Source organism: Talaromyces amestolkiae (genome assembly GCF_001896365.1).
Source record: "Talaromyces amestolkiae strain CIB chromosome Unknown scaffold13.1, whole genome shotgun sequence".
Classification (NCBI taxonomy): domain Eukaryota; kingdom Fungi; phylum Ascomycota; class Eurotiomycetes; order Eurotiales; family Trichocomaceae; genus Talaromyces; species Talaromyces amestolkiae.
This window is the reverse complement of record NW_024468049.1, coordinates 881,663-897,760: the sequence shown is the minus strand read 5'-3', so window position 1 is coordinate 897,760 and position 16,098 is coordinate 881,663. Positions and strand designations below refer to the sequence as shown.

The 16,098-nt window shown below is 46.5% G+C and overlaps 7 protein-coding genes across 7 annotated transcripts; 3 read left to right on the top strand and 4 right to left on the bottom strand.

Annotated features, from left to right (window-relative positions):
• Window positions 1-140: 140 nt before the first annotated feature.
• BHQ10_006967 (uncharacterized protein) lies at window positions 141-621 on the top strand (the record flags this gene model as incomplete). Its single annotated transcript, XM_040879610.1, has 3 exons — window positions 141-288; window positions 352-464; window positions 523-621. The coding sequence occupies 3 exons, from the start codon at window positions 141-143 to the stop codon at window positions 619-621; spliced, it is 360 nt and encodes a 119-aa protein (XP_040735471.1).
• Window positions 622-921: 300 nt separating this feature from the next.
• Window positions 922-2,322, bottom strand: BHQ10_006966 (uncharacterized protein; the record flags this gene model as incomplete). Its single annotated transcript, XM_040879609.1, has 1 exon — window positions 922-2,322. The coding sequence occupies one exon, from the start codon at window positions 2,320-2,322 to the stop codon at window positions 922-924; it is 1,401 nt and encodes a 466-aa protein (XP_040735470.1).
• Window positions 2,323-3,659: 1,337 nt separating this feature from the next.
• On the top strand, window positions 3,660-6,281 carry BHQ10_006965 (uncharacterized protein; the record flags this gene model as incomplete). The annotated part of the gene is made up of 1 exon (XM_040879608.1): window positions 3,660-6,281. One exon carries the CDS (start codon window positions 3,660-3,662, stop codon window positions 6,279-6,281), a length of 2,622 nt encoding a protein of 873 aa, XP_040735469.1.
• A 161-nt stretch (window positions 6,282-6,442) lies between these two features.
• Window positions 6,443-7,162, bottom strand: BHQ10_006964 (uncharacterized protein; the record flags this gene model as incomplete). Its single annotated transcript, XM_040879607.1, has 1 exon — window positions 6,443-7,162. The coding sequence occupies one exon, from the start codon at window positions 7,160-7,162 to the stop codon at window positions 6,443-6,445; it is 720 nt and encodes a 239-aa protein (XP_040735468.1).
• Window positions 7,163-7,625: 463 nt separating this feature from the next.
• On the bottom strand, window positions 7,626-8,644 carry BHQ10_006963 (uncharacterized protein; the record flags this gene model as incomplete). Its single annotated transcript, XM_040879606.1, has 3 exons — window positions 7,626-8,219; window positions 8,282-8,451; window positions 8,509-8,644. 3 exons carry the CDS (start codon window positions 8,642-8,644, stop codon window positions 7,626-7,628), a joined length of 900 nt encoding a protein of 299 aa, XP_040735467.1.
• A 1,141-nt stretch (window positions 8,645-9,785) lies between these two features.
• On the top strand, window positions 9,786-10,917 carry BHQ10_006962 (uncharacterized protein; the record flags this gene model as incomplete). The annotated part of the gene is made up of 2 exons (XM_040879605.1): window positions 9,786-9,920; window positions 9,988-10,917. The coding sequence occupies 2 exons, from the start codon at window positions 9,786-9,788 to the stop codon at window positions 10,915-10,917; spliced, it is 1,065 nt and encodes a 354-aa protein (XP_040735466.1).
• An 800-nt stretch (window positions 10,918-11,717) lies between these two features.
• Window positions 11,718-12,518, bottom strand: BHQ10_006961 (uncharacterized protein; the record flags this gene model as incomplete). The annotated part of the gene is made up of 1 exon (XM_040879604.1): window positions 11,718-12,518. The coding sequence occupies one exon, from the start codon at window positions 12,516-12,518 to the stop codon at window positions 11,718-11,720; it is 801 nt and encodes a 266-aa protein (XP_040735465.1).
• Window positions 12,519-16,098: the final 3,580 nt, after the last annotated feature.

The following is a 16,098-nucleotide window of genomic DNA, read 5'->3' as shown; positions in this document are numbered from 1 at the left end:
CTTCAAATTTTCTAATCATCTCTACGCAAATAAAACTGTCAACCTATTCCACATACGCACACACGCACGCACACACACGCACGCACACACACGCACGCACACACACCCACACACACGTGCCTCCACAACAACAAGACATAATGGCCTCGTCCGGCTCCGCCTCCTCCAACGTCGGCTCCCGACAGCTATACGAAGACGGCGACCAACGCAAAGATCCCCAATCCGAGATTCAGGAGCGAGAGCGATATAAGGAGGGTCAGCCGGGAAGTCACTTGGCCAACGACTCTAGTATGTCCCCTTTTCTTAGGTATTTAAGATGGTCAGGTGAAAGGTGTGCCTAACATCAGACAGAGGATCAGAGATCAATTGCCAATCGTCTGGCGCGCGAAGAGCAGCGATCGGCCAAGAATGAGCAGCCGTATGATGCTGAAGCAGAATTGAGTAAGAAGGATCCTACTGCGCCGGTATGTCTTCTTCCTCTCTGCAGTTCTCAGGGGGTTAAACTAACGTACCTATTCTCAGGCCAAGCTTCATGGCAACAAGCCCTCGAAAGGGGCACAGATCGACGCTGAACTCCAGGCTGAGGATGAGCAGAGACTTCGCGAAAAGAGTGGTAAATAAGTGATTCAGCGGTCCGGTCAATGTATCAATATAATTATAGACACGATAATGAATTAAAATTTAAGACATATATGTTCATATGGGAGTTGTAATGTACAGATTATTTATGAGATCTATCATCAGTCGTTCAGCCATTAAATAAAGTATCTTCCGGGCCTGCCCGGAAATGCTCAAATGCAATCATTCACTCCTTTTTCCTTCCGACTCGGTCTCACCAAACTTCAAACCATCATTACCAGAACTCTGGAAAAGATACCTCCACCGCTCCTGAACATTGCCGCACACCCCATGTTTAGACGCTCATGCTCCAAAATAATTTTCGTAATTGCACGCAACCCATTTCACTTCTTCCCAATAGGCCCTTTCAGCGTCATAGCCGAATCTTTGAATTGCGTCTGTGTCGGCAGTCCATATGCGACCAGGGATAAAATCCGGGGCACCGTCCCATCTAAATCCGAAAATGTTATCGGATGCGTCGAATTTGGGATGACTGGCGTGAATGAAAAATACGCGTGGCGGGTTGGCTGCGTCAGGCTCTTTGACGCGCCACGTTCCTTCTTTTGTCAATTGGTAATCTGCGATTGGATCGGCTTKAGCTACAGCAGAAACAATAAAGTCGCCGCTTTCGGTCGTATGGCCAAGAGCACTAACCCGCTCGCTGACGGGGTAGACGGGCTCTTTTAATGCCGATGCTGCTTGGATAAAGGCTTCCTTGTCTCCCTGGCCGTCGGCGCCTTGTAGGAGCAAGGAAAAGTAATGTGACGGGCCGTGATAGTTGTAGTATGCGGCTAGAAGAAGAGTCAAGAAATGAGTTTTCTTCGAGATGAGAAATACGCCGGTCTTGGTAGCTGCGCGGAGGGTCATTGGTGGGATTTCTTGCTGCGAAATCTGATAAAAGAGCTGTGATGTAGTCGACGCTGAAAAGTCAGGCCAGGTGACGAGCCCGGTAGAAGCGAACGGTTCCGAATCCAATAAATCTTCCACGCGATACAGAGGGAAACAATCCGCATCCATCCAGACAACTTCCTCAAACGACGAGAACAAAACTGCAAATGTGCGGAATTGGTAATGCTCAATCTCGACGCCCTTGTGCTTTGTTGATCCCAGCAGCTCGGACAGGACGACGCATTTCGCGTTGTATTGCGGAAGGACCTTTTGGCATAGGTGATCCTCATACTCGCTTGAATCTCGCAAAAAGACTTCCACCGGCATGGTCGAATTATTGCGCCGGAGCATGCGCAGCTGAGCCATGAAGAGTGGAAAATAGGGCCCGCCTGCCATTGACACCAGCCCTCGTGATCCCGGTGTATGGATCGGTTTTATGATCTTGGATGTATGAATCTCCTCCACGAATTCCGCATGGGCCGACTTCATCGCTTCGATATGCTCATCCGGGAGCACCACCATGTCGGGACGCGGACCAGCTTCGAGCGCATTGAATGTAACCGGCTCCGCAAACCCATCAAGCACAATCGACGGACAATTGGGCGCATGGCGATCGAGAATCTCGCGAAACGAGGTCCAAAAGGCGAGTTGACGGCCACGGAACGGGTCGACGGGGGATTCGGTGAAGTGGGCATTGTAGAAGCGATTGTTTGAAGATGGTTTGCTGGAGATGTAGATGGAGAAAAATATGAAAAATAGAGCGGCCAGTATGAGACAAAAGGAGCGCAATCGCTTCCGAGGGCGCTGGACGGCCATGACTGGCTTCCTCTCTTAGAAACCCCTTGCGGCGCTCCGACCACAGCGAGATCGACCGGGTCGGAGTAAAGGGTTAAGAGCAGGAGGGGTAAAGCCACTCAATAGAAGTGCCGAGATGCATTGAAGTATAGTAGACGCAGGTAGAATTAATCGTAAGAATCGTGCAGGGAGGGAATCAGGCAATCAAAAGAGTTCTTCATCGTTTCGACTTCAGACGTTTTGTTCCTTTTGCTCCGGTTGCTTGCGGCTCGGCCAATGCGCTGCTTGGCCTCATCCGGTTAGTTGTGAGCACGTGAGCGCCGATCTTAGGGTTACTCAACCCTAACAAATCAATGATCAAGAACTTGCCAAGAATGAAGCTTGAAGATTGACTCAAGGAATCGAATGACCTCGGCTTACAGGGAATGCTGAAGAGTCTAGGGAAAGCCCGGACTTATTGGCTAGACTGAGCAGACTCCGCCGAGATCACCAAGCCAAGGTTGCAATGTCAATGCACCACTTCATGACCAACAGTCTCAAAGGCTTAAACGCGCCTATGGCGGACTCTGCTGATAGTCTGATCAGGTTCCTATCGGCTGGCGCGCGCGCTGAGTGGCCATCGAGAGACCCTAGACACTAGCCGGGCTTCTAGTCTTCTGCCGAATCCAGTGACGCTCATGCAAGCCAAATGGCGATACTTTCGACGTTTGCAACTCTCGTGCATGTATGTAGATTAATTTTTAATTACTTTGACTTTACACGAAACATTCATGCTTGATTCTTGATTCTTCCTAAATTGTTCCGGACCTTTCCATTAATTTCCTATCTCTAGTACGTAGAGATAGGGACTATCCACTTCTCCGTACTAAACTAGGAGGGTTAGTGCAGATGCTTGATCTCTTTCTCCGCCTCAAGCCGTTCTTCTACTACGTGCTACTAATACTACTATTACTACGTAACTAATCGTCTGTGCTACAGGGCACTCGGAGACCGTCCGAGTACTCGACGAACGCTCTACATCCAGCAAGTACATATATTACGTCGGATGTACTGCATTTACCGTTTATGTGCCAGTGAGTCCTAGCACAGTGTGGCAACTCCACAATTGGCCGTCCCACTCTTCATATCCCCATCCTCCTCATCCGGTTCCTTCTGCGTTTGAGCGCTATCTTTGACGACCGAGACTCGACCACGATCAACGCCTAAATACTCGGCCATCCTCGAGTCTTACCTTTGCGCTTTCTATTTTCCGTCATCGATTCAATTAGCTATTACTTTTTGCATGGAGCACACTGCGCCTGTTCACTCCTATTCTTTCTTTCCCTCAAATCAACCGCCGCCCCTCGATCAGATGCGCCATGTCGGAAGACGCCGACGTTGTCGCTGCTCAACAGCCCGCCCCATCCGCGACAACAGCGACCACCGCGCCGCGAAAGAAACGCAAGAGAAAGACCACAGGCGGCGGAGCCGCAGATGACTGTTTTACATGCTCCAGTGCCGGTCTGAATTGTGACCGCCGTCGTCCGTATTGCAGCCAGTGCCTCGATCACGGCAGGGATTGCGCCGGTTACAAAACAACCCTGACCTGGGGCGTGGGAGTTGCTAGTCGAGGCAAACTGCGTGGACTGACGCTCCCAGTTTCGGAGGGCATACAGTCGACATCGCCGCCATCACCCGCAACGAAACCTCGCAAGCAGAGTATCGCTGCACCAGCTACCACCAGGGCCAGAACGTCACCAGCCGCTCCAAAATCTCCCCGGAAGTCTCCTGCCGAATCCCCTGCGGTCGTCGACACAAATTATAGGTCMCCCGAGCCTGTCGCCGATACGATAAACGGAGCGCATCAACAACCGTCGACTTGGGGACCTCCGACACCACGATACCCAGCAACTACAATATCAGAAGTGATCTTTCCCGATCATCATAACCGCACTGCAAGCGATGGGTCGTTGGTTTTTCCCACAGATGGCCCATTCTATGCCTCACAGACCCCAGGGATACTGCCAACGTCGTCAGCAGCGCAACAGGCGTGGTTGGTTCCTATAAATACTACTCTCTCTGCATATCCTGCGGTCAGTAAACAAAACGCACATTATCATCATGTCCGAAATCAACGCCCTCAAACTGGCTTCTACACATGGTCACAGCCAATCACAGGAAAACGGCGCGCATCGTCAATTGAAGAAGACGAAGACATCACGCTAAACGAAGAAGAGGCAATTATCTCTCCGGTGTACTCGGAATCGGTATATATGGACCAATACTCGATCTTCGGCTATCAGCAGAATCAAGATCCCTGGAGGTTTTCAGCAAGTCCTTTTGCAAACTCGTTGCCAGACCAACTATTAGAACAATCAGTTGGCCGCACACCTCGAATACGATATTTGATCAGCTACTTTGCGGAAGTAATTGCTCCAGTGATAGTTGCCTTTGACCGGCCGAGCAATCCCTATCGAACACGCATTTTACAATTGGCACGCCATAGTGAGACCCTGCAACACGCCATTGCAGCTTTATCAGCGAGCAATATACGCCAGAGACGAGAGGAAAAGATCTTGTCTACCGAAAGGACAGAACAAGCCCGAAAGTCGTCATGGGCTCATCGCGCATTGACGGACGTCTCGTTTCAGGAACGACATGGAATTCTAGATTTTGCAGGGGATAACCGCGAAGAAGTTTTCCACAAGTCTGTGGCGATCAAATCGCTAAACGCCTTGCTCGCAGATCCGTCGAAACGGCACCATGATTCAGTTCTAGCTTCCCTGCTAATACTCTGTCTATTCCATGTATGTGAAACCGGTGTCGCGCAATTCCAAACCCAATTCGCTGGGGTCAGGAAACTTCTAGCTATGAGACATCGCATGAACATGCCCGAGTCGGAAGAGGCCCGGTGGTGTACGAGAATGTTCACCTGGTTCGATGCCATGACCGCCACTATCAACAATAGGGAAGGTCAACTGCAAGGCCTGTATTTAGATATGACTTGTGCGTCAGACGAGGAGTGGGCCATGGAGAATTTGGCCGGCTGCGACGGGCGATTATTCAAAGTAATGGCCCGACTAGGACGTTTGAATATGTTGAGCCAAAATCAGCATGTTGATCCTTCGTATAACATCGACATGCCTGCAGCTATGCCGGTTGTTCCTCCTGCATTGTCTCATTACACCCCAAACGGAATGAATGCGGCTTATGCAGCGACGCTTTATGCCCACCCTCAAGCGGCGCAATGGGGCAATCCCGAATTTTGGGCCGAATGGCACTCAATTCGCCAACAGCTTGAAAGCTGGCGACTCGATCCTACACAATTCGCCGGCGTGCATGACAGCAATCAACTCACTCAATCACCTTCCAATTCTTGCGGTTCGCTATCAGCGACTTCTGGGCCCACCATGATGTCTTCACCGACGACGCCGAATTCGAGTGTAACAGTGGCACCAAGTAACCTTGCTGATCTGTCCAACATCTCCGAAGCATTCCGATATGCTGCGTTGCTATACACAGAACGACTCGCACATCCTGACTTACCATCGACAAACCCCCGCATTCAAACCTTTGTCCTCACTGCGATGCACTATATTGCCGCCGTCCAGTCGGATGTATATTTATTATGGCCGTTATTTATTACGGGCTCCGAATGTGTATATGAAGAGCACCGTACAGCGATTCGCAATCGCTGCAAGGATATTCAGAATGACTCTGGTTTCTACAACAATATATCCTGTCTTGAGTTGCTGGAAAAGATCTGGGCTAAAAACCCGCCCGTCACGAGCCAACAACAGCAACACCTTTCTGTACCATATCAGAGTCATCAGAACCTATATCCGAATCATGGGTACTCAGGCACCCCTGTGTCGAATATGCGTGCTCAGACGCAGGACCCTGGCGCTGTATCTAACAGGATTCCCCAAGATGGCATTGGGTTCAGATGGCGCAGTATTATCGAAGGAGAAGGAGTCGACGGGGAGTACATGGTATTATAGCATGCATCAATATGTGACATGCATGCATATAGTCATCTGGAATGACCGCATAAATTTGCCCGGATTACAAAAATCTACATACGATTATGATACCTAATATATAGTATAATGATACTTTTTTCTACCTCAAATATTCGTCTGAGTTCACAGATGAAAAGCCATCATATCAACCCCTCAGCCTTCACCCACTGATAATCCAAAACCTCGCTAACCCTCTCCGCCTCTTTCATATTCGTAATCAACTCAATGGCATACAGCGACGCATCAAACGCACTCGTCAATCCCCCCGACGCAATAACCCTGACCCCATTGTCTAGGGTTCCAACATCCACAAACCTTTTCCGAACGACCTCCGTCGCGCCAGCACCATACAGTTTCGCGCATAATGCTTCTAATTCTTTGATGATGAAGTGGTGCGTCGTCACGCGCCGATTAGCGAGCACACCCGCAACAGCCAGGAAGAACGAGGCACTACAAATCGACAACAGCACCCTCGGCGGTCTCTCTTCCGTTGCAGGCCTGCTCGGCAACGCCGCAAACTCCTTTATGATCTTCCTAACCGGAAACTCATGCCATTGACTCAGTCTCTCCGTCGTAGCCCAATTCGCACCGGGCACAACCAATAAATCAACCTCGGACAATTCTTCGAGGACTTGGTCGTAGCTAATGTGTTGTTTGAACGTAAGACCCGACGGTGTGCTCATTGTCGCTGCATTGTCGGTCACGGAAGTGCCGGGACCGGCGACTTCGATGCGGAAGAGTCTGTTGCTTGTGGCGGGGTCGCGGGCTTGATAGATTGTTTCGTAGGGGCTTGTGAAGTCGATGAGATCGATTTGGTCGAAGGTGAGGATTACAGCGCGGAGTGGTTGGAAGGTGGACATTGTGATTTTACGTATATCAATATATGTAGCGGAATAATCCTAAGCTTGAATACTGTGAGATACTTTAATTATTGAAATTGATTGACTCTATATATGATGATAAAATTCAGACAAGGATCAGAGATCTATTGTTATTAGTTACCGCGCCCTGAATAAGTACACCGAGAACCGCGCATGCATGGAATTGTTGGTTGGCTAATTGAAGATTAGTAAACAATATGGGTCAATTCCCTCAATTCCCCTCACATCGAATCGCGGGGAGCATTGTGACATCAGATAGGATCGAATACGAATAATAACTTAGTCCGCTGGACAATGATGGAAACCCTAACTCTAGCTAACATACTATGTTGAGAACACACTTTAGGCTTTTCAAAAAAGTAGTGGTCCGGACGGTAAAAGATACGTATTTATCTTCTCCCAGTTTTGAAGATATTCACCGCAAACTATCGTCGAAAACTGCCTATCGATATAAATCCACCACACCATTCAACCATTCCCACAAAATCCCAGCGTGACCAAGACATCTCCACGAAATCCACATGCCGCCAACAAACAACATTCCCCTCCCAAGATTGAAAAAAGTCTGAATCTTCCAAATGAGTCTCACCGCATCCTGAAAATCCTCCGACGAATTACCCCTCGGAAAGTCCTCGTTATCCGGTACATCCTCACACAGGAACTCACACAGCGGTCCCCAGCCTTCCTCAATCCTGTACTCTAACAACCTCTCCTTCGGCACAAGGCTCCTTACACGATCGTAATGTTCCTGAAATACGCGTTTGACTATAGTTTCATCTAACGGTTTCCCATCAAACTTGTTTTCAAGTAAACGATGCATGACCCCGCGCCGTCTGCTTTCGGCAGATCGCGAAAAGGGGTCGAGTAAGAAGTTGAGAGCTGTAAGGTACCAGGGGGGATGTTGTGAGAAACGAGCTGCTTTGGACCACGAGTTCCAGAGTGCGTCGGGTGATTTGTTAGTTAGGATGACTTTGGTGTTTGGGTAGAGGTCTAGAAGTTCGGAGGCGAATTCGCTGAAGGGAATATCTGCGCCGGACTAAACCAGTTTCATGTATCAATGGGGATTAATGATAGCTTGAGGGTGAGACGGAGGTCTACCTGGTAGGAGGATAAGACGCTATCCCATTCATTCTTGGATATCTTTGGCCCGTCTTCGTACTTTGCCGCTACAGCGCGAGACCAGAAGTCGGTATGTTCTGGATGGTTTGCCCATTCGCTCATGTGGTAGCATTTTCCGTATCCGAGCCTTTCCAGCGCTTTCTTGAGGGCTATTCATTATTACTTGTATTAGCTTTTATACAACCATGATGTGGATCGATACATACATATCGTCCCAGTACGAGGAAAGCCTAGACATAGGATTTTCATCGGCACTTCTCTTGAGCCTTTTTTGGATTCACGTCTCCATGGTAGGAAAGAATCTAAGCTGCTGACTTCGTAGTTTTTGGATTTTTCAGCCATTTCTGAGTTGAATCAGATCTGATTTGTCTTTCTTCTTCTTCTTTTAAATCGAGTTTTGGGAAGAAAAGACTGCCAATTTATAGACGTATCATCTGACTCATGTTAATAAAACAGCCCCAATTTGACTAAGATTCAAGTCCACGGCGGCTTACAGAAGTCCAATTTATTTTTTATGTCTCGTATAGTATACATGTTGAATAATAATAATGTACAATATATTGTCCCGATACTTCCCCAATTAGGAAACCGATGAGGTCCCACAAGCATCGTCGCATAATTTAGGAACTAGAACTAGTTACTAAGCTTCAGGCGTTAGCTGAATGAAGAAACACGCTGAAAAACTGATTATTGCACTATACCCACCTCATCCTTCATATCTACATGAATACGCCCCCCAGAAACGCTTGATCTCTCATTTGAGGGATCGCGGCTAATGAACTGCTCATTCCGAATAGGGCAACTGATTCAGACCTGCAATTTTCGAAGTACGTAGGTAGGGTGAAGAATATCGAATGAAGCGGATTATATGTATGTACAAATTCCGTGAGGTATTGGGTATACTAGAAATCACTTAATAAAAATTATGAAAATTCCTTATTTGCAGATTGAGCTTGGCGTATTGGGGTTTTCTTGATGATATGTACACATACCTCGCTACAAAATTTTGGCTTGCACCGATAGATGAAGGCCTGGTTGTTCCTCACACCTGGAAATTATCAGCTAAAGAGAGAGACTACTTATATCACGTTTATTATCATGTATTCATTCATTCTTGTCTAACCTTGAAAAAATCTAGGCGGAAGTGTGATCTAGGTACTCAGACGACATCTGCGCATACATAACACCAAAATATTTCACATCTAGAATTGATGCTTACCCAGTTTCTTACCTAATATATGTTCTCGAAATTTCTTTTTACCGTACTTATGACCTGTCTGAGCTTCACTCAAAGTTGTTTATGCTCAATGACAATTATCTGAATCGGGTTGTAGATTTTCGGTCTAGGATCACCGAATCACCGGATCACCGAATCATGACAGGATTTATAACGATAGAGTCCCACGTGAATTTTCATGTTCTAACAGAATCATTCCTCTGTTGATTCTTTTGCATTCGTTCATCATTCCTGAATCTAATCAAGATGGTACAGTTCGATGGCCCTCATGGAAAGCTTGGACCCGGATACTTTTACCGTGGTGCCCGCAACCCTCCAGCAGAACCCACCCAACGATTTGATGGAAAGACGGTTCTCGTGACTGGATGTAACACTGGTGTTGTGAGTCAGCTCATCATATTCCTCACTTAGTTCACGAACATCTAACGGAAGATTGACCAACCTTTAGGGCTACCAAGCGGCCGTGAAAATCGCGGCCCTGAACCCCAAAAAACTGATCCTAGGCACTCGAACATTGGCCAAAGGCGAGGCTACTCGAGACAAAATCCTAAAGCAAGTACCATCAATCAACCTTTCGGCTATAGAAATATTCGAAATCGAATATACATCCTTCCGTTCCGTCAGCAAATTCGCCGAAGCAATCAAGAAGTCCACTACCACTCTTGACTGTGTCCTTCTCAGCGCCGGTCTCGTCAACCCCTCTTACGAAGCCACCAATGAAGAAGGAGTCGGGAGCTGGGATATGGGTATCAAAGTTAATGTCTTGTCAGCTGCATTGTTGGCAATTGAACTTCTCCCGCTTTTGAGGCAAACACCTGGAAGTGTCCTGAACTTCGTGGGGTCCACTGGGTATTGTAATGTGACTAGTCAACAATTCAAGCCTATTCTTGAGAAGATTTCGAACGGCCAGTCAACGGAAGACGTGAGTGTATTAGAATTTTTCAATGATGAGCAGCGTTGGAACCCCGAGGCCGGATATTGCGAGGCGAAATTGTTGCTCATGTTTGTTCTTCAGGGGCTCGTGAAGTCTCTTGGTGGAAGCCAGGGTAAACTTCCTGCTTCAGGAAACGGTCCTGTACTTTTGGCATGTTGCCCCAACCAAACAAAGACCGATTTAGGAAGGAACTTTCCAATTGGAATGAAAGTGTTTATGTTTGTTTGGAACTCTGTTCTGGCGAGGACAGCAGAGCAAGGGAGTAGGACATTGGTGTCTGGGTTGACCTTGGGCGAGGAGGCGAATGGGAGACTGTGGGTGAATGATCGATTCGATGATCGATCCCCTAATATCACGGCAAGTGAGTGGGAAGTATTGCAACAGGTGGCTTGGAAGGAGATTGTGCAGGTTTTGAAAGCTTATAAGCCCGATTTGACAGTCTGATCTTTATTCCTAGAAACTCAGCAATGCAAGAACACAGGTCCGTCAAAGATCTTATACCATGGAAAAAAAATTTAGACTTAGGGGTAGAAGTCAACCCTGTAGTGAAAAATAAAGTAGGACGCGACCGGGGTCGATCCGATGACCTTAAGATGGTTGTATAGATGAATATACTGCAATCTCACACTCTACCTGTAATTTTATTAACAATTTTCTAGATACACCAGATTAGATGAACATACCACTGAGTTACGCGTCCTGTTGGGAGATCATCGCGTCGGTAACGGCACCCTCTACTCTCTGCGAGTCTACCTTGACTTAGTCGCATGGAGCAAGAAGAAACGATACAAAACATATTCAACCTGGAAAATCGAAATTAAGCCAACAAAAATCATGTGATACCATGATTTGGACATTATTATATAAATCAGGTAGAGGACGAGCTTTCATGGTTAGTGCGGTTGTCTGGACGGTCACAGCTACGTAGGTATTCGATACCTAGGTACACTTTTTGATTGCAGTCTTTAAGCCCTAGCTGGTGGCACCGACATGTGAAGTGTTACTACCTACCTAGGTAGATTGAGATGTTGACTCATATCCTGCATACTCTGTCACGCGCCTATCATTGAGACTTGGAAGACCTCTAGTAATTAGCAGATACTTATTAGTAGTTGTCCTTGACTTCTGTATAAAATGCCCTCTATTCCCTACGACCTGTTCAACTATGTACATCGAGTGAATTATGTTCAAGAATATAAGCATTGCCTTCGAAAGTAGTGTTTCGAAAGCTCCATTTTAGGTATCTATTCTCCAGTGCCGTAGTTGATGATAACGTCGTTACCGCTAAGGTAGGCAGTAGCAAGAACATCGCTACCCTGAACCATATCAGCAATGTTGGAGTTGCCTGCTCCCCAATTCTGACCGCTGACCACACATTGAGTGTCAGCCCAGTAGACCTGACCAAAGTTGGCAAAGGGAGCAAGGACATCGCCAGTAGATTCGATGAGGGTGAAATCTTCAACAATCCATTCAGCGGTACGTAAGCACAGAGCTGGTGACTCGCCGGACCAGGTTCTGGTAACGCTGGCACCAGTGGCCGTGTTTGTAAGTACGGCAGTACCGCTGCTGGTGCTGGTCGCAGTGACACTGACACTCACCAGGTCACCTTGAGAGACCTCGAAGTTCTCAAAGTTGATTTGGTATTCGGCGGGCCACCATTCAGACCAGGGGGTGTAAGTTACAGCGCCGTTTTGGATACACCAGTTGACTCCGGCTTGGATGAGACCACCATTGCAGTCATTGCCCCAGCCATCAATACCGACCCAGGCCGTGCCACAGTACGAGGTGGATGGGTCACCACCAGCTGGCATAGAGATGGCGGGGATTTCAAATGCGCCGCTGACATAAGTGACATCAGTCTCCTCAGTAATGGCGCCAGCCCAGTTGGTATCGGTGTAGTCAATTGTGGCTGCAATACCAGGGCGGGTTGTGTTGGTGTAAATGCCTGGACGCTCGGTAGTACTAAATCCACGACGAGCAGATCTGGGAATTGCCATGGCAGTGCTGGCAAGCAGCAATGGCATGAACTTGCTGATAGAAGGCATTTTGATTGATCTGAGGCAACGTCTGACAAGAAGGTATGAGAGACTAATTGGGTACGACGAATGACAAAGTAGAAAGGATGAAAACGAACGGCCACTGAGACCTTTTATAATCAAATTCCCCTGCTCTTGTCATCTTTTTGACCATCAGTTTTGGAGCCTTTGAAGAGGCCCGCCCACGGAGGGTGTCGTCGTTCCCTCACGCATAACTCGCTTCGCTTCCGACTATACCAGAATAAGTTCCTAGGTAAGCCCTAGTGGGATTCATGTATGCCTTAAAGTCATGACTAGGATCTAGCCAGCTCCAAAAGGGATGAAATTTCTAGCTAAATCAACCTCATGACTCCTTTGGATTTTATTGACTGGAGAATTACTATTGCAAACGGAATAAATTTTTGCAGAGAGATTGATCTAAGCATTGGAATTGCAACCTGGATGCAAGCCACTCCATATTGGCAACGTTCCTATAAACGCCACGGCTTAACTATTTTGATATGCTTACGGTCTCGTTCAGGGAAAGTAGACTGAAGGGGGAGTGATTAGCTGACAGCGTGTCTGAATTGACCAAGGATTTTGCTTTTTCAGAAAGGCTTGACTTGAATTGTGTCCGTAGATTGTAACCCTATTTCCCCTAAGCTTGATAGGAACTGGTAAGTGGTGCGACGCTATCTCCGCTGGGGCTGAAATCTTACCATCTCGAGGAGTCTGCAGTCATCACAATTAAATCAAGTACCACTCTTCAGACATACCTTTTCTTTCTTCAGAAAATCTTCAGCTTACATAGTCGTTGCATAGTATTATTAATATTGTGACTAATTTGTGTCGCATCTGCGGTGCGCCATCGGACCCTCCCTAGATTGGTGCTTGTCGTCCGTCTTGAGGCCTTCGCAATTTGCTGAATTGAAATTACCTTAGTCAAGGCGTTTCTGATTCCCAGGGGTTCGGGTAAAATCAGTGCTTTAGACAATATCTATTTATTAGCATATATGAGTTCCATTCAGAAGTGCTATTTGAACTGCTTGTCGAACTCAGCTGTCGTTAACTAGGTAAGTAGCCCATGACTAAACGTTCTTGCTGATACATTCTTACAGCGCTGGGATTTTGTAAGCAATCCATAGATTTTCATAAACAATGTTGAATGCTTCTTCGATTCCTATCACATTTTGAGATTATGGCTGACCTGCTCAATCCTCAGAGGTCTTCGATCCTGAAATACAACAATCATGCTTTCATTCTGTTTCACACAGTATATTTGAGAGTGAAGCTTCATCTTAGGGCAAATCCCTGTGTTTAGCCGAGAATCACAGCTGGTGGAATGGGTGTTTTCTCTCTGCCTCGTCTGATCGTCTTCTAATTGCCCACACCGGACCTTGTCCATGACCATGGCACAGAAGAAGCTGCCATTTGATCATAATTTGAGATCGTACTGCGTATCAAGATTTTTATCATTTAATGAGTGGCAGGKTCAATCCACTTTATCACAAGCACGAAGATATGGTCGAACTATAGATCATCGAGGAAGAATTGCAAGATCGTGCTTCAGAAACAGTATCCTCAGCCTTAACTTTTGCCATAACAGTGCAGCTCTAAGCACCCTTATATAGCACGCATCGCTAGGTAGCACTTAGGAAGCAACGACAGGTCACACTGGCTAGGACTGAGAGCTTTGATAATCTCTGAAGGAGATATGGGCTTTGTGTAGGGAGTTCAAGAGGAACGACACGAGGGCATGAAGTCCATGCAGCTTATTCCTCATCATTGCATAGCAAAGGCATCAAAACCAAAGGCAAACTATCGCGCGACAGTTCTGACCGAGCATAGTCAGTCCGTTTGAGAGCCCATGCTCGAGAGTCTTTAAGCTTAAGCAATGAGACAACGTCATGATCTTTCGTCATGACTGACTCCTGAAACTTATATAACCCGTTGACTCATCTCCTAATAATATGGCTTACGAATTGCTAATATAACTACAAGCAGAACTTTCTTGTCCTGATCTCATGAAAAAAAAAACAGCCATATCAATAAGACTCAGTGTGATGAGGGAGACGATCCCGGGGAATATGATCTAAGACTGAACTCAACACGAAGAAAATTAATTTGTTGGCACATTTTGTGCGGCTATATCGAAGAGTCTAGCGAGATATCAATTTTAAGAGAACTCAGCCATATGCTTAGCTCGTGCAAGATATAGTAGGGGTATGTAGGGGCATAACGATGTGTTGCAGTCGTGAAGTCGTTTAACTCAACATAGATAGAAAGAAAATAACTAAAATTCGACACAAATGATGAGAGTATAGATAGGCCCGCGCAGTCCTAAGTTGAGTGACCCTGCCCTAATTCTTACCCTAAGTATCCAAACCGTCGTCTCTCACTCACCTTCCTCATTAGGAAGTAAACCCACACACGACACAAATTGTTAAGAGCAATGTATTTGACTTACAGGTGTAACATATGATATCATTTTCGCTCAAACAAATGCAAAGAACAAACCTCAGCCATGAAAGCCTGAGTCATTGGGTGGGAGCAGCCCAAACCAAAACCCCTCCATCGTCTCTCGAATATTTTACCGCTACCATATGCAATGCTGCATGAACGCCCAACAGAAACAACGGAATTTTTTCCTTCTTGCTATCATCTGCTTTTAGTTTAGATTTATTGTTTAAAATTTCCAAGTACACTTGATGATATCATTTCTGTATCTGTTTTATCGATGTTTTCTGAAATTTAATGCCATGTCAGCGTAATAAGTAATTCGAAACTTCAGGTGAATATTCTATCGTTGACTGTCTTGTTGCAACGAAAGCCATGCTCCGATAGTCCTACCTCCATCTATGCGTACGCGAACGATCTTTAAGCGAGGAGTGACCTTAAAAGTTAGGGGTGATGAGAGGAGGGGTAAGTCGGCCGACGTTCTTATGTTGGTTGGAAACTTCAATTTATGCATAGTCCGATCTAGACCGGACTAGAAGACACCAAAGACTTGGAATTGTTCTTATTTGCGCCAATGATGGGCAGGTGGCCTAAGTCCATGGGTCATTCCAAAATATCGATGCCGATTTAATTTGAAAGTTGCGTTACCGAAGGCTTTATTCTCATTGTTTCTACATCAAGCTAAAAAAGATGAATGAAAGGAAATAATCTACTTTACTTATCGATAACGTCAATCGGAACATGCAGGCCATCTGCAGCCAGTTTATAGTTACTCTATGCGGTAGTTGGTTTACTTCCACCTGCATGCATCATGCAGAGATAGATACACTGTACTGTATGTACGCGTACATACGTACAAACGCAAACACACACACAAAACAGCAAACGAAAGATATTTGAGATAAGCGAGATTAATTATGCTAGCCCTTGCAAGAGAATAAACAAACCCACTTCTCTCGACGAGGAAGGAATCCAATGTGTAGGCAGCAAACAAATTTTACGGCCAGGGGCAGCAAGGGGTAAGACTGACCCCTGGTTGCTATTGGTCTATCATTTATCAGTTTGGATGAATCAATTCTTGATTCCTGTTATGGCATGGTTAATAATCGTAAAATCCTTTGATTGTTCTTTGACTAAGATCTGGTTGACATCG